Below are 23,110 nucleotides of genomic sequence, written 5' to 3'. Positions count from 1 at the left end.
ATCACACTTTCACCCCTGCACTTGCAATTATATCATGTTGATCCCCTAATCTTATAACCATGCCATTATTTGAATTTCCACAATTTACGTCATTACTCGATAATTTTAATATTTTTTTAAAAAATAAAAAATACGGCCCTAAAATACGGGTCTCTACAGCCTAGGTATTTGAAAGGTCTAGTTGAGAATTGTATAGGTTTTATTAGGAGTCTTGAATAGTCATATTTGTAATACCTATAAATAGGTAATCTAATGAAATGAAAATTAGAGTTTGAGTTTATGAAAAATATGTGCAAGTATTTCTTGCTTGAGAGTGAGTGATTTCTCTGATAATCAAGTGTGTGACTTGGTCGCGTGAGTATCTTCCGCGATTAGCAATGTCGAGTGATTCCGTTGCCTCCGGTGAGTGGCTTCCTGGGACTATCTCAACCTTTGCGGGTTTCGGCCTGCATTAAATTGGTATCAAAGCGGTGATCCTGCCCTGCTGAGTTTTCATCCCGTGACATTTTGAGATAAAATATTGCGCGTGAGTGAAAGACCGAGGACATATCACAAAAACAATGGAGTTGTTACTGCTTTGATCCCATGGAAGATAAACAATGACATCATATTTCATGGAATGAACTTGGAGGAGATATTCTCGTCGAGAGACTCGTCCCCTCTACAAGAAGTTGATTGGACTCTACCTCCAAGGTACGATGAGTATATGGACGATGGTTTCCTAATCACTACTAAGTGTGATTTTGGCAACATGGTGAATTCTAAAGATTTGAAATTTGTCGGAGAGGATACGTTTTATAACTTGATAGGCAAAAAAGTTGGTGTCGTTGAAGTTGTTAATCAAGAAATGATTAATAACTTGGAGTTACATGCAGCAAAATCATCCCTACATTGCAAGGATCCTTTTTGGTTAGCGTGTTCAAAAGAAGACTTGGTTAAGAAAGTCTTAGAGCGAGCTGATTTTATTGGCTAGAAATGCAAATAGTTATGGGGGTAAAATGACAAGGAGTAGTTCAAGAAAAGTTGATTTTTGGTCTAGCTTTGAAGTTCCAATACAGGTTGTTAATGGCCAAGTTTCAGGAGTTATGAAAGTGTTCTATTTGCTCATTGGTCACAAACCTAAATTCAGGCAACATCTAAGGATGAAAAGGCTCATTGATCAACCCGTGGACCGTGGGAAGTTAAACTCGAGGTTGAGTTCTTTCGAAGAAAGGGAGTATGATACAGGAGCAAATACTTCTAATTTGGAAGTCGAAGGGTTATTTTAATTAGTTCAAAGTGTCTTTTAATTTCTAGTCAATGTCTTTTAATTTCTGGTTTAAGAATATATGTTTTTAGTAAGTTGTGTTTTTGTTTCAATAGTGGTCTAGGTATTTGAAAGGTCTAGTTGAGAATTGTGTAGGTTTTATTAGGAGTCTTGAATAGTCATATTTGTAATACCTATAAATAGGTAATCTAATGAAATGAAAATCAGAGTTGGAGTTTATGAAAAATATGTGCAAGTATTTCTTGCTTGAGAGTGAGTGATTCCTCCGACAATCAAGTGTGTGACTTGATCGCGTGAGTATTTTCCGCGATTAGCAACGTCGAGTGATTCCGTTGCCCCCGGTGATTGGCTTCCCGGGACTATCCCAACCTCTCGGGTTTCGACCTGCATCGGTGGTGGTGGCGACGATGGAATTCTTAGTTGGCAAAGGCAATTTGTTAGTCGGCGGCTGCATTTTTTTACCATACTGCAAAGTCTGATATTGAGATCGCAATCTAAACCACCCCCTCCGTAGCCCCCGGTGAGTGGCTTCCCGGGACTATCCCAACCTTTGCGGGTTTCAGCCTGCATCAATGGTGGTGGCGACGATGGAATTCTTAGTTGGCAAAGGCAATTTGTTAGGCTGCGTTTTTTTACCATACTGCAAGGTCTGATATTGCGATCGCAATCTAAAACCCACCCCCCCCCCCCCCCCCCCCAAAAAAAAAAAAAAAAAAAAAAAAACCAGTACTTACATTTGACCATGGGCAAAGTATGGAGAATTCAAAAGCCTCCTTACCAATTGTGGAGAAGAATTTAGTGCTAGAATTGTAAAATCTTGTGTTTTATTGTCTATTTTATCGAAAAATAGAAGAAATTTAGTTACTCTGGGTGTATTGAGATGCTTTTGGTATGCATTTAGATATTTCCAGGATAAAGTCTTTTTCATATCGAGATAGAAAGTGTAACATTTTTCCCAATAATATTCACACTATTTTTTTTATAAGTGCATTTAAAAACATTTGTCTATTATTGTGTGATGTGCGTAATGTTACGCAATAAAGGAAGATTTTGTGGTACATTTAGAAAAAACGTGATTTGTCTATTTATATCCGTTTTGGATTGAGAAAAAGGGTAGTTGCTAATTTCTACGTGACCATTGGGAATAGGTCAACAACCTTGCAGGTTGCCAATTAAACCTATAATGTGACTTATTTTGGGGAAAAGATGGCTGTTTTTTCCATACATCATTTGTAGAAACAGATCATGGTTAAAATCGTCAACATTCTCAAGTTGTCAAACCGAAAATACATCCAATTGTTCATATTTAGGTATGGGGTAAATGTTATAAATTGAGGTTGAAAGAAAGGGGGAGGAATCCAATCAAGAATGGGGGATTGCAGGCCATTAGGGTTCTTATTGGGGTTGCCTTTTACCCTTGTTGCATTGGTTCTCTCTCTTCTTGGTGCTATTGTCTGGCTTTTGGGGTAATTACAATTTCTCTCAATCTCCCTATTTTGACTTTTGATTGCCTCTGGAATTCTTCTCCCTGCTTTCATTTTGATCTTTACATTGCACGATATATATTTTTTATCTTTCACATGCATAACAAGATCTCCCAACCAATTATAAAATGATCGCAGAACATGGTTTCTCTTTATTTATTTATTTTGGTAATGAAGAGTGGTCTCCGACCAACTTGAGCGCACCGCTATGCGTTAATGAGTTGCTCGGTTGCGGAAATGTGGAGAAGCTCTTGGTCCAGCGACTCAGCCGTTCTGGCCCAAGCAACACAGAAGCATACAAGACTTCGTTGCACAAACTGAAAAAAGAAATGAACCCGGTGAAGTAGTGTAGAATATGCTTTCCAATTTCTTGAGTTCTGTTGTCACACCCCACCCCGGCTAGCACTCAAATGAGCCTAAACCGACGTGAGGGTGCAACATCAACCACCAGCCCATTCCTATAACTCAAAATCTAGCAACTAAATTAACCAACAACCATTTTATTGATTACGCAAAACTTAACGTTCTTACAAACACAGCGGAAGTCTTAAGAAAACATTAAACTATACAACAAACTAAATATCAACATAGGCTGCACTACATCCCTATCTACAAAAAATTTCGCCAAACTAGTCCAGCCTTCCCGACATGCTACCCTAAGCGAGCGTACAACCCCACGACGATCAGCAGTGGATATCTACAACGCCTGCAAAACTGGATTCCAAAATGGAATCCAGGAGTGTTTATGAGATATGGATACAATTCCATATTAAAAGTACAGCTAAAAGATATATCTCAACCAGTCAAACAGTGAACCAAGCAATTAAAAGCAACACAGGGCACACAGCCAATAATTTAAGGCATAAAGCCTTTTGGCATTAAGCCAATCACCGAGCACATAACCAATAGTTTAAGGCATAAAGCCATATGGCAAAAAGCCAATCACCGGGCACACAACCAATAATTTAAGGCATAAAAGCCTTTTGGCATAAAGCCAATCACCGGGCACTAAGCCAACATTCAAGTTTAATTCAATATAGAACAACATTTATGAATCAAACACTCACCTTGTACTCCAAAAGAAAGAACAACTTATGATTTCGGTGCTCCTTGATTCACCGATTCGTCACCTATCCACAAGCCAAACATTTTAGTATAGAAATACTTTTAAGGCTTTAACAAATGCATTAATAACGTTTTGCATCAATTCCACTATATAACGTATGCCGAACAATAGTAAATTCACCAATTCGTACCCAAAACCAAGAATTTCACAAATTCACACATTATCCAACAGAACCACTGATCGATTCTTGACTATAGTATTCTATAGGTTTAGATTTAGATTCCGAGACTATAACCATTAGAAATTACACTCTCAGAACATCAATCTCAATATAAAATTTGTCCTAAACGGAGTCCGAATGACCAAAATACGCTCAAATGAAGTTACACATCTAAAATAGAAAACACAGTTCCAGCAGAACAGTCTGCGATCGAATGCTCATTAAAAATCACACACTCAATCTTTTCCAATACTTCCAACGCCAAAACAACACCAACTGATCAAGGTTTAAGACTCATGAGAACTCATAGTCATTAAGCATATTCAACTATGATAAAATTGATGAACAGCACAGCTCCAAAAACTGCCCAGAATTTCAGAATCACCAAAACCTGAACTTTAATTCAAAAACTGCTATAATCTAGAAAGAACCACGACACAACCCATACATATTCAGAAAGATATACGAGTCAAGTTCCATAATCAAGAAGCGGTACGTAAAACCGATACCCCAGCAAGAAGTTATGCCCGTTTTTCCAACACGTGTTTGTGCTGTCTGCACAGACGCGAATCAGACACCAGTTCAGTCCACGAATTTTATAGGCCAAACCACTTCGAGTTATTTTCTGAAAATTTAACACGATGCAATAGACTCATAGATGAACCTTCAGGATTTTTTTCAAGAATTTAGAAGATTTCTAGGTACCTTGAATAAATTCGTCAAAAACAGGACAGTTTCAACTTGGTTCAACAGAGTTATGCATATTCATAATATACCACGAATTTTCTGAAATTAAACCCAATTCCAACCTCAAAAACCCTTCTCCTATGAATTCAATTCAGCTCTAACTAGATGCCAGGTAGGGAATTGAACAACAAAATCATAAATTCAAGTAAAGAAGATCATGAATTACCTTACAAAGTTTCCAATTCAACCTAGCTCTCACTTCCCCTTTCTCTTCTCCTTCTTCCACCGTTGCTCTCTCTCTCTCTCTCTCTCTCTAACGTTGAAAACCTCCTGATGGGTTTTCTTTTTCTTTTTTCTTTTTAAAAGAACACACACACACAACACACATGCACAATTTCAAAGAAAAATTGCACTTTAGCATTTAAAGTTTCTAAAGTGTGGCATAAAAGCACCTTATAAATCAAGGATGTTACATCTGTATTCATGCTACGGGCAAGGAGTCATGAGCTTGCTGAAATGTGATCCTCCTACAGGTGATGGTTACGAATTTAATGTTGACGGCGGTCTAGAATCTAAATTCCAATGTGCTGCTATTGGGATTGTATAAGGGACTATGATTGGAATTCCATAGTTGCTTGTGCTCCAGAGTCGGTGTTTTTACGTTTTTTTTTTCTTTTCTCGGCAAACGAAACATTTTATAAAGCTTGACAAGGGTACATCGAGGGAAAAACAACAAAGCTAACATAGCTTCTAAGCACCAAAAATACAAGCGCATCCAACCGATAGTTGGATAGCAAACCTGAAAGCTAGATTACAATCTCAACTTTTGAATTCCATCTAAAAAGATCTTGAACTCCTCTACGCTGTAGACCTTGATGTCGAACTTTGTCTTCATCCACATCGCAAGTTGTGGAAGCTATGGCACTATGTTGAGGGTTGAATAAGAAGAAAATTTGAGCCCGGGTATAATAGAAAATGATTCGAAGGACATGATTATTGGTGGTCACTAGTGTTGTGAAATTTTAATGTACTTGTAAGTGCACGAATCGTATCGAAGTATAGTTATGTAAGTGAGAGGTCGAATCCACAGGGACTTGTATTTTTATAGGAAAACTAAATAAATTAAAACTAATTAAACTCTAACCTAATTGACAAAAGATGTGATTGATTTGTAAATTAAAAATAAACAAGCAATAGTAAAAACAAATAAATAAGTTGTTTGTTTTACGAACTTAATCAAAAGAAAGTGACTTAAGGTTTCAGAATCCGCATTCATGTATTCGTAGCAGTTACTAACAAGCTCTTATTTATTTTCCTACTATTCTTCACAATAAATTGGTAGCTAATCTCTATTACCACGGAAAATATCATCGTTGCGACCTTTTAGAAAAATAACTTATGTATACTCTTCCTTGCCTTAATGTTCAAGACCAAAAAATCATATGTATCCATTCGAAAACAAATCACAAAAGATGTCCAATGCTTGAAATAAAGAGTTGCATACGGGTCTGTATAGTTAGCTAGCAATCTCAAATTATGGAAAAAGCATGATTGGATCCATATCCAAAATTACTAACTTAATTAAATTGAGGAAAGAACAATTATTCGATTAAACCAAGCATTCGGAAAATAATAGAGTCTGCAAATATTTACTACAAAATACTGTATGAGGTTTCATCCTCAACCCTCGTATAAGAACTTAGAGTCCGGCTCCTCTCCAATCCATAGAAAATTGGAGGATCCTCCAATTCCAATTCAATGGTCAGGATTACCTTAGTATCTCCGGTCCCAAAGCTCATAGGTATTCTACGGGCACCCAATTACTCCCCAAATATTTCCGAATTATCACATTCCAAGTACCAATTTACCAAATTCCAAATATTAGTAAAATTTTATGTCATAACTTTAATAACAAGTGCAGATTCAAAGAATTATCAGATTCATAGGATTAATCAAAGAAATCCTTTTGCATTTCTTCTAAAATATTTTTTCTGTAAAATTATCTTATATTCAATTACTTACTCTTATGATTTCTTTATAATTTCCATAACTGAATCTTAATTTCAACTTTCTTTACATACAAGAACAACTACATCAATGAGCACACGACACAGTGCGAAGCACACGTGGAAATACACTAGTATCAGTAAAAAAAAAAAATCTCATGAGCTATATGATTTCGGTCGAAAAAAATCCTCATAAGCTATATAATTTTTTTTTCTAGAGGCAGGTTTAACGGGGGGAGAGAAGTCATTTAAAAAAAATTAATAAATTTTTTGTAAACTTGAAGATTAATGAATTTTTTTCGCCGTTCAAAAAAAACAGGGAGAAAGGCACTTATGTAATTGACAAATATTTGGGGAGTAATTGGGTGCCCATAGAATACTATATGAGCTTTGGGGCTTGAATTACTAAGGTAATCTTGACCATTGAATTAGAATTGGAGGATCCTCCAATTCCCTATGAATTGGAGAGGAGCCAGACTCAAGAACTTAGCCTCTCATGAAATAACAATTGAAGCTTCTTCTTTTCTTTTTTTTTCTGGTTTCCAGCCGAACCCTCCGATCCTTTGAACCCTACTACTGACTTCTCCTTTTATAATGTTAAAACATCGAAAATTACCTATTAAGGAGAGTCCTAATGTTCCAAAATTAAAACTGAATGTTCTTTTTCTCAACCAATCAAGACCAAACCTTGTGGGACCACGTCATGACCCACGTATATACAGAGATTTAGGAATATATGGCTGCTCCATGATTCCTTGAAAATCGACATAATTCCATGCTCCTTGATGAGCAATTGTATTGGAGATTCAGTACTTAAAATAATGGAAAAATGACAGTCAATGACGTGATTTGATAATTAATATCCGGCAAGAATATTTTCAACATTAACAAATGTTCTTAGCTTGTCCTTAGCGGGTATTAATTATCAAAACACGTCATGAGCCATCATTTTGTCTAAAATAATTTACTTCTTTCGGATAATTCTGATTGGGTTGAGCGCTTGACTTAAAGTGTCCTCTTTTAAGTGTCAGATGAAGCCTTTTTGTGCGACAAAGCCCAAAATACCTACAAAACATAAATAAGTAATAAAGAACTGTTAAGTTTAGATAAGGGTCATCATTTAGCCCAAAGGCCCGCGACCAGCCCAAAGCCCGCCTGGCCCGCCGGGCTTTTTACCCGGCCTGAGCCCGTAAAACGGGCGGGCTAGCCCGGCCCGTAGTTTGTAATGGGCGGGCTTGGGCCTATGAATTGTTACTCGGCCCGCCCGTAGGCCCGGCCTGTGAGCCCGCCGGTGGTACCCGACCAAAGCCCGCCAACGGGCCTGCCTATTAGCCCAAAATCTCACAAAACCCTTTCTTTTTTCCCTTGGTTTAGTTTTGCCCAAGGAAATTTAAGCCCGCTCGGCTTTTGGCCCGCTGGCCGACCAATTGGACTAGCCCGTGGGCCGGGCTTGGGCTTCAATTTATGGTAGGTAGCCCGGCCCGCGCGGCCCGTCAAAAAGAAAAAGCCCGGTCAACCCGACCCGTGGGCGGGCTTGGGTAGCGACTTGACCGGCCGGGCCGGGCCGGCGTGGCCCGATGATGACCCTTAAGTTTAGACTAACAAGGCAAGTATGAGAGTCTTTTTAAGTACTATATATTTTGTGCTCATCAACTAGCAGAGAAGAAGAGAAGCTTCAAAATATGTACAGTTGTTTTAAATTGGTCATGCAAGACGGAAGCTATAAGCCTAATATGAATCAACTAAAGAAGCTACCAAAATATGTACAGTTGTTTTGGAACTCCTTTTTTTTTTTCTTTCTATAAGTTACTGTCCAATAAACTAGCCAATATTTACTAGCTCTTCTGAAGAATTTGATTTACATATCTTAATATCTCATAAGGTCCACGAAACTTATCGATCATGTGCACTTTTACTAGTCTTCTTTAAATAGTTTCAGCCAAAAAGTGACCACCAAAACAAAGCTTGTCTACTTTATTAAAAGATATGAATTGCATTTGCCTCGGAGGCCATAATATGGTTAACAAAATAATGATAACAAATCAGCCACATTGCAAGTTCAAGAACCCTCGAACCGGAAATCGATAGATTATTATTGGTATACATAGGGTAGGAAGGAACTATATACACTGAATCAAACACACAAATGATAATAGCATACTTGGCTACTTGTCACTCATTGTCTTAATTGTCTTTAAACAGCTTCGGCCAAAAAGTGACCGCCCAAAACAAAGCTTTTCTATAAGCAACAATGTCTTTTTAATTAGGGGTGGAAACGGGATTTCATAAACGTAGGGGCCGAATTATAAATAATAAGATTTTAAAATTTCAAAGTTTGAGAATCTATTAGCTTGTTTGGTTTGGGTTTTGCAACGAGTGGAGAAGGATTAAAAGAGAAATAAGATTAATAATTGAAGGAAAAACTTATGAGAGACCGGTTGCATGGAGAGAGATTTTGCTTTGGGACCCAAAACAGATGCATTCTTAAAATATTTAAATGTATAAATGACACCAAAAATAAAATGCAATATCTAAGTGTTTTTAACAACTAAAAATACTAATATTGAAATTTGGAAAGAAAAAAAAAAAAAACCGAAACTACGCTGGGCTGGGGCCTTGGCCCCCATAAGCCTAACCTTAGATCTCTGTTTCTAATAAATCATCTTTTCATCCATTTCTAGCTCTCTTCAAGCCCCTTGCATTACGTCTGGGCTGGTGGCACATCTCACATGTGGGCAAAGATCTGGTGTTGAAATAAGTGCACTGATCGCATGTCCAAGAGCCATGATCGTCCGAACTTCTGCTTGGCCTGCCTGCTCGGGACGAAGCCTTTCCTCTTCCTCTTTTAGCCTTTCCGACAGCCACCCCACTTTTCGGGGTTGCTGTCTTGCTACTAGCCCCCTGGGAATCCACATCCGATAGACCATTCTCTAATGCTCTAACCAAGTTCTCAAAGTAATTCCGAGTGACACTAGTCAGTCGAGCCAATTTTGTGCGGAAATGATTAAAATTAGTTGGAGGCGGTTGAGGACCAAGGTAAGCTTGTATATCCGTCTCAGCGCATTGATGAAGCCTTTCTAAACCAGCCTCGGCATCGCCTTGCAAATATTCAAAAAATTGCCTCTTCGCATGTTCAGGCTCAGGTAGATAGTATCCATAGGCATAGGTCCATTTCAACACTCGCCGGCATTCAACTATCTGCAGCCAGGCTTCTGTGATGAACTTGAGTTGCGATTCAGGTTGAGATTGTTTGACACTAAGCTTCTTGAGATTCACAGTTTGCATTTGATGTAAACTCGCAAGGGCTTTTTGCCTCGACGAGTGATTGGTAGCCCACCGTTCATAATAATGAGCGTATCTCTTTATGGACTTCTTGGCCTTCGTTCTCTCAGTTTCATTAGTTGCCTTATACCGGTTACACTCACCATGATCCGACAATGCACCAAGGCATAGCCAGCAGAAATAAAACCCGCAAGGGAGTGCGCATTTCATGTGCATACAACCGTGGTTTTTCTCAATCGGTCTCTTACACTTCGGACAAGGCTTGGTATAAGCTAGAATCCAATTCGTGTTTTCCGATTCCGCGCTGTTTTTCATAATCCACTTGGCCACAGTGCCACAGTCCACAGGACGATGAGCTTCTTCTGCACACTGCAATTCCAGCTTAAAATAGTAAGCTTTAGCCTCATACACAGAAAATATCAAACTATAAGAGTATTGTCATTGTAATAATCAAAATCAAAGAGTTGCTAAAGTTAGCAATATGTGCTCAAAAAAGTGCTTACATTGTAATAATCGAACTTAACAACTTCCTAACCATTAATCAAATTTGGGCATTTGCATAGTCAAAACTAGCAATGTTTTTGCCAATAATGAAATTTATTGGACCCCTTCTCACTCTTCTCTTTTCTCTTCTTCTCCTCTTTCCTCTTCACAACTTCTTCCCCAATTAAAAGGCAGGCAACATGTTCATTTGATCAGTTGCCCTTTTGGCAGTTAAATGCTTCCAAAAAAGAGCATCATTGATTCAGTATAATTTTCCAACTATAATCGGCAACCTCAAATTAGCAAAATCCACAAAATAATTGTTGGAAGAAACGGCGGAAAAATTTTGGAGGGATGAAATAATCTTGAAATGGAGGTGAAAATTTTGGAGGGAAGGAATAGGTGGTAGTAGGCCCATTGATTTTGATTATGAGGAAAAAAACAAACAATGTGGGACTTAACATTACTAGCTTTAACAATTTCTAAATGAATAATCAAAATCAGTTTTGATTATTCAATTTTGCTTATTACAATGAGGATGCTCTAAGTTTTTCCACCCACAAGAGACTTACATTCCAACAAAAGCTATAGGAGCATAGGCAGGAAACATCGTAGTTTTCACTGCCAACAACAAATTCAACAGCATACTCACAGCCCGGGCCAGGACACCACTTGTTCTTCGGATTATCTTCGATATAAGAACGAAGAAGGTATCGAGCATATCTCTCCTTATCTTTCTCGGATACCAACCGATTGATCATATCCTGGCCGATAGCCGCACCGCAAGATGGCTCAGGGCATCTCAACATCAAACATCCAGGGCCACCATTGATGGATGTGCTCATGTAACCTCTCCAGCATTCGTCACAGAAAGGATGAGCGCACGCAGCCGAACTGATCCCATCAAGAGGAGAGGATTCGAAACAAATTCCACAAGTCAGTTCTTTAGCATTTGGAAATCGGACGACTGGACTTTCCAACAAGCCGACGGCCTTACGGACTCCAACTTCATCCGCAAACCATACCTCGTGCACGTTACTCACACTCCAACGATGGTAACGGAGTAGAATGGTCGCATCTGCTCTCGATACGGAAAGGACTGTTGAAACTGTTGTAATTTCATCCTCTTGATGCTGGCGTATATCCGCTTCTTTCAAGCCAATATAATTCTGTTGGCGGAGGCTTGCATCGTCTGAGTCGTTTTCGAACTCGTAATGCCCATCGTCGTCACCATCCTTGTCGTCCTCGCTGTACTTCACCGCCGTGTCGCCGCTGTTGTAGTCGTCGTCCGTCGACTCGGCGTCGTTCCCATCGTGCATGTCGTCCTCCGAATCCATCAATAGAGAGCCCCCAAAACCAAAACCCTAAAATTGCTTTTCTCCTTCGGTGAAATTATGTTATTTATATAAGGCTGTGTGGTGGTGTTCAATTGAGAGAGTCTAAAAACCTTATAAAAAATAAAAAAAAAGATGGCCCATGAATTGTTATTTTTCTCAGCAAACTGAACTTTTATAAAAATCCGTGATTGTGGAGAAGAATTTAGTGCTAGAATTATAAAAACCCGTGTTTTATTGTCTACTTTATCATAAGATAGAAGAAATTTAATTACTCTGGGTGTACTGAGATGCTTTTGGTGTGCATTTGGATGTTTCCAGGGTAAAGTCTTTTTCATATCAAGATAGAAAGTGTAACATTTTTGCCAATAATATTCACACCATACTTTTTGTAAGTGTATTTAAAAACATTTGTCTTTTATTGTGCTTTACTATTATGATGTGTGTAATGTTACGCAATAAAGGAAGATTTTGTGGTACATTTAGAGAAAAAGTGAAGAACAAAAACTGTTTTATCTATTTATTTCCGTTTTGAATCAGGGAAGATGATAGTTACTAATTTCTACGTAACCATTCAGAACAGATCAACAACCTTGGTTGCCAAACCCAAAATGTGACTTATTTTGTGGAAAAGATATCTATTTTTCCATACATCATTTGTAGAAACCGATCGTGATTAAAATCGCCAACGTTCTCGAGTTGTCAAACCCAAAATACATCCTATTATTCACATTTAGGTATTGGGTAAATGTTATAAATAGAGGTTGAAAGAAAGGGGAGGAATCCAATCGAGAATGGGAGGTTCTCGAGTTGTCAAACCCAAAATACATCCTATTATTCACATTTAGGTATTCGGTAAATGTTATAAATAGAGGTTGCAGGCGGTAACGATCATATATTTCCCCTGTTAGAAAGGGGAGGAATCCAATCGAGAATGGGAGATTGCAGGCCATTAGGGTTCTTATTGGGGTTGCCTTTTGGCTTTTGCCCTGGTTGCATTGGTTCTAGATCTCTCTCTTCTTGGTGCTATTGTCTGGCTTTTGGAGTAATTACAATTCCTCTCAATCTCCCAATTTTTACTTCTGTTTGCCTCTGGAAATTATTCTCCCAGCTTTCATTTTGATCTTTCCATTGCATGATCTTTATCTTTCACATGCATAACAAAATCTCCCAACCAATTATAAAATGATCACAGTTCGAACTTAATTCTCTTTATATATGTGTGTGTGTGTGTATATATATATATATATATAGAGTCATTTTCAAATAAGGTGGTCCTTATTTTAGTTAAAATAAAGACCTCTCCATTTCTTCCATTTTCCGTTTGAATTTTGATGATCCAAGCCGCTCAATGTGTTCAGAACGTGATTTTAAGGGTATCCACGAGGAATTGGGAAAAAAAAAAGACCGAGAAGGTCTTCATCCGAGCAGTTTTAATTTGAACCGTTTGATAAAAAATAAATAAAACCTGCTCGGATGAAGCATTTCCCGATCTTTTTTTTTGTTGATTTCTTGCGTGTACCCTTAAAATCACGCTCTGAACACATTGAGCGGCTCGGATCATCGAAATTCGATCGGAAAAGAGAGGTCTTTATTTTATTAAGTTAAGGTCTTTATCTATATATATATATCTATATATATATCCCGTAAGGACCACCTCATTTTAATAAAATGCGGACCTCCCTGTCCCGATTGAATTTCGATGATCCGAGCCGCTCAATGTGTTCAGAACGTGATTTTAAGGGTAACTGCAAGAAATTAGCAAAAAAAAAGACCGTGAAGTGCTTCATCCGAGCAGTTTTTGTTTATTTTTTATCGAACGGTTCAAACAAAAACTGCTCGGATGAAGCCCTTCCCGGTCATTATTTTGCCGATTTCACGGGGCACCCTTAAAATCACGTTCTGAACACATTGAGCGGCTCGGATCATCAAAATTCCATCGAAAAATGGAAGAAATGAGAAGGTCTGCATTTTAACTAAAATAAAGACTCTCTCATTTGAGACTGACTATATATATATATGTGTGTGTGTGTGTGTGTGTTGGTAAAGAATAATGGTCTCCGGACTAGCTTGGGCGCACCATATGACTAATCTCTTCAGCTCCCCACCAGCCTTAGCTAACCCAAAGGATTTTTATGCATGAGGTGGCCCTAAGAGCTTTTCGCAATGCAGAGAAGTCAAACCTGGGACCTCAAGTGGTAAGTTCCTCCGTCCGCGTTGATCAACCAATTGCATTACCCGGCCCTTGGGGTTGGTTTTCAGTTATGATTTTCTTGCAAACCTCCGTTGACTCTTTTCTTATACTACAAAGTGATTCATATTTTCTAATATTGTACAAGGCAGTGTACGTCTTTCTTGATTGTATGGATAGTTTAGAGGAAGAAACCCTAACCATAAACTTACAAAGACATGTGTTCTGCGTTCGAGGCTATGGTTTGTTGCCCCAAAAAACCTATATAGACCGCCATGAAAACCATGTCCATACTCAGGGGTTGCACTGCTAATAACTCCCGTCCAAGGCTAGGGGTTTCGAAATTTGTAGGTAAGCTCAAGGAAAGTTTCGATGCCATAAAATATGAATGACAAGAACCTGAGTCGATCTATCAACTCATGCTGGTAAAATGAACAAATTAATGTACATTTACCCGCCACAACGTTGTTCGATCTCTAGTTGCACAGATGCTCAAGCACAGGCCCGTCCCTGAGGAGAGGTGAGGAAGGCTTGAGCGCGCCGTGGACTCTCAAAATATAACTTGTTCACGTATGTTGCAATATCCAATCGAATTTGCTTCTCTTTTTTTTTTTTTATCAGCAAAAATAAATTTCATTAACTCAGAAAAGAGATAATAGGTGCTTGGATATACCGGTCTGACCACCCAAGACTCTCTTCTCCAAAACACACGGATGAACTGATTTAGGCCCAACAAGCTGAGCCCAAACCAGAGGAAAAACCCTAAAAAACCACATGGTTGGTAAGGAACCAACCCAACCCTAAACAAAAGAAACCCAGTCCAAAAAAGTGGGCTAGGCCCAAAACACCCAAAACAAACCAGCCTAAAACAAACTCCTAACCCTAAGTAGTTTCAACCACGCCACCGCCACCTCTGCACCTACGCCGTCTAAGACCCACAACCACAAACCCCCTCCATCAGCAGCCACCAAAGCCGAAAAAGCGGTGATGCACGCTCGCGCCCTCCACCGAACAGCCGAAGACACCTGACAAACATAGAAACAAAGACAGCGACAAACAGAGGAGAAACCACCACACCGCCGCCACAAAGCACAACCAACACTAACCCTCAGAACCGCAACCACACGCCACCTGCAAAAAAAGAGAAACAAAACCTAACCACAAACTCCACTAGTCCAAACCATCAATCTCCTCCTCGGCACACACTCAGCAAATCCATCGACGCTGACGGCCGAACATCCAGCACCACCAACCCGAAGCCCGAACAAACACCACCTGCAGCCACCCAAGCCGAATCGGCAATGCATGCTTGCTCTTGACCACCAAACAAAACAAGGCAAAGGGTGGATCTCGGAATGAAAGATAGCCGGAGAGGAAGATGGCCAAGGATGTGAAACCCCGCCAAGCCGTTAGGCATATACCGAAGCGAGCCCCAAGAACCAAAGTCAGATGGGGATCCCAAAGCATCGCCACCCATCGCCGCCATCACGCCTGCCAGTTAAGAACCGATTACCCTCAAGAAGGAAACCGGCAGCGAATGGCAGAACGGGAGTGAAACGAAACAAGACGCACGTGAGAGAGAAAGAGGATGGCCAGAGAAGGCAAAGCGCCAGAGAAGAAAGAGGTTGCTTCTTCTTTTTTTGCACACTGGAAATTGGTACTGATACTGATAATTTATCAGTACCAACTCAATTTATCTTCCTCACAAACTCAATAATTACCCATCATATGGAGTACTATAGAACATGGAACAACTATCCGAAAAATTGGTCGGAACGAATTCCGAACACTCTCATGAGCATAAAAATCAAGTTTGCCCTTCATATGATATACAATAATTGGTTCAAATTCAAATGCTTATTGGCATTTCCATAAAGTGAGAACTTTTTTGAAAAGTAACTACTTCTGTTTTACACAGATATTTATATCTAGTCTTTGAAAAGGATCCCTTTTTTTCATTCGTTAAACCCAATCTACTCTATCTTAAGGGACTTGAGAAGGGGAATGGATATTTACGAAAATTAAACCTTGTTTATGTGTATGATCGAGAGTACAAGGGAGGCACCGGCTACACTTCATTCGACTTGAAAAAGACTTTATAAGAAAGAAAAGACTGACTATCTTTGGAATTAATCTGAACCTATATTGTTCAATCGATCAAATTTTTATGTACTCGTAATTTTTTCGTAAAATTTATTTGTTGAACTCCATTAAACTAAATAAATATGTACGTAACATACTCCCTCCGTCCCATAATATTTGTCCACTCTGCAAAACGAGAACGTAAAAATGATACAATTTTTTTCAACAACTTATTAGAGATCGATGATTTCTTTTAATTTATGAAAAAATTAAAGTTTTTCTTAAAAGAAATTTATTTTTTAATTTTCGTTTTGCGGACCGGATAAACATTTGGGACAAAGGTAGTACTTTTAATTTGGGATGAAAATAATCTTTATGTAATCTACATGGTAATTCGCATGTTTATGATTGTCTCAAGAATCTATTAAAGATCATCACTACTTCCCTTGGATGTTTCGTAGTCTTTCGAATTTCAATGAAAACTTCGGCATGCTTCCGGAAACTTCTACACTTTGCTAGAGGCTTCTGGACTCTTTCGAAACTATGCTAGAACCTTCCAAGTTTTATAAGAATTAATCTATACAATGGAACATTACGGGCTTCTTAATTTCTAGAAGTATTGAGGGGTTCTATCTCTAGAATTATCCATTGCTCTCTATTTATAGGGGGGAGGACATCTCATTAGACATCATGCTTTTTTGTTTAAAAGAAAAAATAAACACTCACCTAGATCCTCCAATTGGTTTGGTGACCAGTCCCGCTAATGGTGGTTACTTCGACAGCTTCTGGTGATCATCAGAAACCTATGGCTAGGCAAGGTGTTATAGAGCTCTCGGATTCCCTCATAACTGAACCCAAAGCCAAGTTCCAAACAACCCTTTAGCTCATCCAAATCCTCCTCGGACAAGCTCTTTGCACCCTCGTCAGATTATTATCTCATTCAAAGAAAAACTTAGTTTTCTTCTTTTATTCGTATTCTTGGCCTCATTGTTGGACAATTGAGATGATGGGATTTTGTTGAACTCATGCCTCTTACCTAGGACTGCAAATAAGCCGAGCCGAGAATAGCTCGTTCGAACTCGACTCGAACCATAGACAAAGGCTTTGCATCAGTCCTGGCCACATCGACAAAACTCAAAACTTTGTATACAAAGAAGTCTATATAAGCAACAAACCCAAACGCCAAGTGCACAAGTTACCAACCTAGCTCGAGCCAGTCCAATTTCTAGCGAGCCAAGCCCAAACCATCCAAAGCTCGACTCGGCTAGCTCGATTGTAGCTCTACTCCTACTCATATCCCTACGAAATCTGAGCTCCTACTCATATTCCTATAAAATCTGAGCTTGTCTCAAGTCCACAACTGTAACATGGGTTAACCATGTTCTTTTCTTCTTTTTTTGTGTGTGTCCTCAGACTTCACAAACTCGGACATTTTTTTTTTTTTTGTCATTCGTTAATAATCCTAATCTACTCTATTCTAAGGGAACTTAAAGAGGAGATGGGTGCTTACAGGAATCTTCCTATGTACATGGGATTATAAAGGAAGAGGGAGGCACCAACTGCACTCCACAGCAATATCGAAATAGTTAGTTTTCTCGTTGAGATAATTTTGCCCTATTTGTAGCACATTTGACTTTGGCCGATTTTAGCTCAATTGTGGAACGTTCAAGCCAATAAATTGTGTAAAATGAGTATGAAAAAATCTTCAACAATCCTTACCAGGACTCGAAAATATGGGGAACAGTGATCGAAACCAGTCCGAATCGAACTAATTAATCGGTACATTTTGGATTGGATCCATGGTTAATGATCCTGACACGGATTCAAAAATTAAAAAGAAATATCATGTTCAAAGAGAAGAAAGACATTTATTCATGTCATACTTTATTCTCAATGTACTCGACAAATTTATCAACAAATTCCAGCCCTAAGCAAATTGCATCAGACTTCTATCCGATAATTCAACAATTTGAGGCCTCGAACAATCTCTCTCCTCTAGTCTTTTGTCTTATTTTCCATCTTCTACTTTAAACTTCCACCTAATCGCAGACGGGTCCGGTCGTAAATCCATCTCCGGATAAAGAATGGAAGCAACTCTTGATCCCGTGCGAAGCAATCCCATGAAGCAGTGTTTTGGCTTAATAATCAAGCCCGATTATTTTTTGTCTTTATTCATATTTTTTCACATTTTGTTAATTTTGCGTCAATTTTTGTGCGTTGTTGGATTTCTCCACAAGATGAACTAGAAAATAATTCAATATGTACAAAACTAATTTTTTATTAAAGACAAAAAATAATCCAAGACGTCTGTCGGTTTTGGATTATTTTTGTGTTAGGTGAACTTTTTGAATATTTTGATCAAAATTGTTTAATTTTTCAGATTTAATTCTCTTGTGGAGGCGAACCAATAATGCATAAAAAACTTATGCAAACATAACAAAAGGAAAAAGAAAAAAAAAAGGATTATTAAGTCAAAACGGGCCTAAGCAGCAGGTCCCCCCCCAAGTGATACTGTACCAGATTTTGAAGAAGAATGCGTATCTACATTAATCCCCAAGTGACAATAATTTCTTCTCGCTAGTTGCACAATCGGACCGTGCATGCCACTGCCTGTGCCCAATATTTGAGCCTCGCTTTGACATCTTCTGGATGGTCACCTGAGACGAACAAAAAAGCAACAGATAAGTTAGAACCAGAAATTTCTTGTATGCTTGAGTGTGGCCATTGGTGGACGCAGGATTTGTAGTTTCGTACATGGTGGGGGCTCGAACCACGTGTATTTTTTTAGTGATACCGAAAATTATATTCCATATTTATATATTTACTTGGTAAGTCTAACTTTGTAATGTATATAGGCAGCTATCAATTTATTTTACATACTTGACTATTTTTTTTTTGATAACTTAGAATTATAAAGAGTTTTTTCCATACGTGCATTTATATTTACTAATGTTTGAAGATTTTTTTTTTTTTCCATCCAAAGGGACTTGCAGAGGCCAATCGATTAAACTTTTTTGAATTAACCTGCAAAACTAGTACAATTATAGAAAATACTTGGAGTTGTTCCCCTCCCGTCCGCCCCTCATAGTGGCAAGCAACGTTATGATCATGAACAAACTTGGAAAAAATAGAATCAATAGGCATAAGAAATCAATCTCGAGATGAGATGTCCCTTCTTTTTTCTTTTTTCTTTGGCTTGTTAATGGATAGCCAACCCATACCCAGAATGACTTCAATATGACTCATCTTCAAAGGCTAATAGCTCCCCGTCCGAAGGGTTCGAAATTCGTAGGTACTCTCCTGGAAAGCGTCAATGACCTAAGACCCCGTTTGATAACCCGCTTAAGCCTTCGGATTGGATTATCAATTCCAAGGGACTCCTAAACCCTTGTTTGGTAACCCAAATATATCCGAACTAATAATCCCATGGGATGAGTAGTGTGGCCTTTAGGGGGGATTCATAATACCCCTTAGGACTTGGTATTGGTAATCCAATCCCAAGTAAGTTGATGCCAAAATACAAAGTTGCCCTTGGACTAGTAATGAAAGTTACTTTGCATAAGGGCAAAAATGGAAATATATACTATCAATCCAATCCTATCTCATGGAAACAAATATGGTATTAATAATCTCATCGTCTAATCTCATCTCAAATAATAATTTGAGATGCCAAAATACAAAGTTGCCCGTGGACTAGTAATGAAAGTTACTTTGCATAAGGGCAAAAATAGAAATATATACTATCAATCCAATCCTATCTCATGGAAACAAATATAGTATTAATAATTTGAGGGTGTTTTATCCAACTTTGGTTGGATAGATCTTTGTACTTTTGGTTTCCTCATCGATGTACCCTTTCGAGTTTAATAAAAAGTTCCGTTTGCCGAGCAAAAAAAAAAAATCTCATCTCAAATAAACATACTCATTATCAATCCCTTCTCATTACCAATCCCAATTCTAATCCCATCTTCTTACGAATCTCACTCATTTATCACAGTTATCAAACGGGACCCCAATGAATGAGAAGAACCCGAGTCTATCAACGCATGCATGCTCGTAAAGAACGTGCATGTTACTTGCCGCAACGTTCTTCTTGTTGCAGAGATGCTCGAGCAACAAGGCAGAAGCTACGCATTGAACCCTGGCAATCGGCCGGATATCTCACCTGGAAAAATTATTTGGTAGTCTTGGAGTACTATCACTTGGTGTCTCAACACCTTTATCCACCATACATGTGGGGTCCGGTACTAAAAAGGTATGAACCTCACAAAAATGTCACCACGTACCGGTGCTCCAAAACCACCGAATAATTGCTCTCAGACCTGATAATCATGCACTCTTGCTTAGAAGCGCAACAAGCCGAGGAACTCTGAGAATGCGCGAATAAAGTCCATATCCCGTAATATTAGCTCCGTACGTAGTCCGTTCCATATCCCGTAATAATAGTTCATTACAATAAATCGTGTTAATATATTTTTTTAGATTAAATAACAGAGCACTTTCTTCCATAAAATTTCTCCACACCAATTTACATGTCTAATTTATATCTTTGAATTAGTGTAACAAAATTGAAAAGTTATGTATGAAGATTTGCATTTTTTCTTTATAAAAACAAACGACACGATTTCCGTAATGAAGTATTAGACGTCAAAAAATTTATTCTATGTCCCTGGCCACCACCACGTGTCTCACTGAAGAAACATCAGGCTTTTTTGTTTTACGGAAAATAAACACTCACCTGGACTAGAGATCCTCCAATTGGCGACCATTCCCGCCGCCGCCGGCGACCCCGGCAGCTTCTGGTGATCATCAAGAAATCTCTGGTTCATGGAATAACAAAGCTCAAGAGCAGGCAAGGTGTTGCAGAGCTCAGGGATTTCATCGTAGCTGAACCCAAACCCAAGATCAAAACACCCCTTCAGCTCATCCAAATCCGCCTCAGTCAAGCTCTTTGTCCTCATCAGATTACTATCCTCCTCCCCATCAGCTGCTGCCTCTATATAGTAACCTTCAACAAAAACTTGGGTTTTCTGGTTTTTATTCTCATTATTGGCCGCCTCATTGTTGGACAATTGAGATTGTGGGTTTTTGTTGTGTTCATCTGAAAATCGAACGATTTCGTGATCTGGGTCTGAACCCTCTTGGCAAAAGATTCCACAACCCTTAGATCTTGTTTTAGATGAGAAACTCCCCATCTCTCCCCCTCTCTCTCTGTGTATGTAGAGTGTATTGTTTACCCAGGGAGTGAATCGAGTCTATTTTTAAAGTGAAAGGTTGAGCTCCTCCCTTCTACCCATAGTCCTACAAAATCTGATTCCTACCCTTATGGCCTTATCCCTACAAAATCTGAAATCGTCGCCACAATTATAACATGTGAATTTCACCCTCACTTTTTTTAAACCGTACTTCTTTTTTGTACTTTTAGATGTCAATTTACAAGATTAACCTTTCATATGTGTACTCTTTCACATTTGAAGGAATAATGTTGTACTCCGTAATTCACATTGCTACATGACCCAAAAAAAAAGTGCATTCGTAAAAAAAAAATGAGAGAAGATCAATTACCTTACAATATATATATAAACCGTTTATCTAATAAAATTTGCAAAGAAAAGTACATCTAGAAAAATATACTTATCAAATATCGGTAGATACCTAACAAGTTGTATTTCGGTGTGTAAAATTGACAACAAATACATTTGAAACTCAAATCGTACATGTTACTGGATAAAATATAACTTGTCCACCTATCAATTTTTTTTTTTTCTACAGACATTTTCCTTCGCAAGTTTTTAGATAAATGGTTGAGATGGTAATTTTAGACCCTGAAATTAAATGAGTTTAACTGGATATGGTGGAACGAGCTATGAATTGGGGGAGCTGGTTCGTTCAAGTGAGTTCAGAAAATGAATGTGTTCATTATCTATGATATTCCCTCCGTTTCATAATTTCGGTCTCTCTTGGGATTCCGTGTTATTTTCAAATCCAAAAAATGTAATTTCAAAAATATATATTTTTCAGGCGTTCAAAAAATCTTATTAAGAACTTATAAATGGTGTAAAAATAATTCAAAATATATTTAAAAAATGCATTCTGTTAGTAAGATTCAATAATGACGCCAATTCCAAAGGGTACAAAATAAACTCATGAGACGCAGAGAGTAAATTACAGACTTTACAAGGACCGTCAATACTTCAATTTCATCGGTTCGATCTTTCTATCTACTCATGTGTAGGGCCATAAATGAACAGAGCGGCTCGTTAAGGGCGGCTCAGGTCGATTAAAGAGACTCGTTTAATAAATAACTAAGTTCAGCCCGTTAAGGCTCAATCCGAACTCGAGCTCGACAAAGCTCGGCTCGGCTCGTTAATTTACTCCCCTGCTCATGTGTTAATATAGTCCCTCCATAACCTTTTTGTACATCAAATTAGAAAAAATTATGTGGACTTTTTTGATAGACAACAAAATTTTATTAAGAACTCGACAAGGGTACATCAAAGAGAGACCAAATACGACCTATAGAAAAGAAAAAAGAAAAAAGAAGAAAGAAAATATATTCAATGGAAGTTGAATGATGCTCAAACACGATTCAACATCTCAACCATAAACTTAGACTCCATCACAAAAGGAGCTTCAGCCAAAGATCTACAAACTCTGAACAGGTCCAATATCAGAAAAATCAGTATCAGATAGAGTAGGAATAAGCACACTCTAAGTTTGAATGAGTCTCAACCCAATTCAAACAGTCAAACCAAGACTCAGGCTTCACCACAAAAGAATTTCAGCAAGGGTTTGCTTTTTCACTCTGATTAAGTCCAAAAGTTAGTATGTGGACTTATCAAGTGACTTTATTTTAGGAGATTTAGAATCCTTTTCGCTAAACACTTTTTCTTTTAGCATTGTTTATCTTTATTCAAAAAAAATTCGTGTTTGTTAATATTTCAACAAACTTTTGTAGATTATTGACGAGACGAATCGAAAAAGTAAATTTTTTTTACATTTTTTTTA

The 23,110-nt window shown here is 38.3% G+C and overlaps 2 protein-coding genes and 1 long non-coding RNA gene across 4 annotated transcripts; all 3 read right to left on the bottom strand.

Annotated features, from left to right (window-relative positions):
• Positions 1 to 3,231: 3,231 nt before the first annotated feature.
• LOC131299996 (uncharacterized) lies at positions 3,232 to 4,525 on the bottom strand. The gene is made up of 2 exons (XR_009190840.1): positions 3,819 to 4,525; positions 3,232 to 3,465 (listed from the first exon to the last, which is right to left on the bottom strand). It is a non-coding gene; the product is annotated as an uncharacterized LOC131299996 (long non-coding RNA).
• A 4,806-nt stretch (positions 4,526 to 9,331) lies between these two features.
• LOC131299995 (probable E3 ubiquitin-protein ligase ARI7) lies at positions 9,332 to 11,850 on the bottom strand. Of its 2 annotated transcripts, XM_058325607.1 has the most exons (3): positions 11,068 to 11,850; positions 9,625 to 10,381; positions 9,332 to 9,570 (listed from the first exon to the last, which is right to left on the bottom strand). In XM_058325607.1, exons 1-3 carry the CDS (start codon positions 11,830 to 11,832, stop codon positions 9,398 to 9,400), a joined length of 1,695 nt encoding a protein of 564 aa, XP_058181590.1. In that variant the 5' UTR covers positions 11,833 to 11,850; the 3' UTR covers positions 9,332 to 9,397. The 2 variants fall into 2 exon arrangements, with proteins under 2 accessions (XP_058181590.1, XP_058181589.1); XM_058325606.1 differs by having other exon boundaries at positions 9,332 to 10,381.
• Positions 11,851 to 17,849: 5,999 nt separating this feature from the next.
• Positions 17,850 to 21,432, bottom strand: LOC131299994 (uncharacterized). Its single transcript, XM_058325605.1, has 2 exons — positions 20,841 to 21,432; positions 17,850 to 18,759 (listed from the first exon to the last, which is right to left on the bottom strand). Exons 1-2 carry the CDS (start codon positions 21,295 to 21,297, stop codon positions 18,680 to 18,682), a joined length of 537 nt encoding a protein of 178 aa, XP_058181588.1. The 5' UTR covers positions 21,298 to 21,432; the 3' UTR covers positions 17,850 to 18,679.
• Between the last annotated feature and the right edge of the window lie 1,678 nt (positions 21,433 to 23,110).

Source organism: Rhododendron vialii, chromosome 9a (genome assembly GCF_030253575.1).
Source record: "Rhododendron vialii isolate Sample 1 chromosome 9a, ASM3025357v1".
Classification (NCBI taxonomy): Eukaryota; Viridiplantae; Streptophyta; class Magnoliopsida; order Ericales; family Ericaceae; genus Rhododendron; species Rhododendron vialii.
The sequence above is the reverse complement of the archived record's forward strand: the minus strand, read 5'-3'. Positions and strand labels throughout refer to the sequence as shown.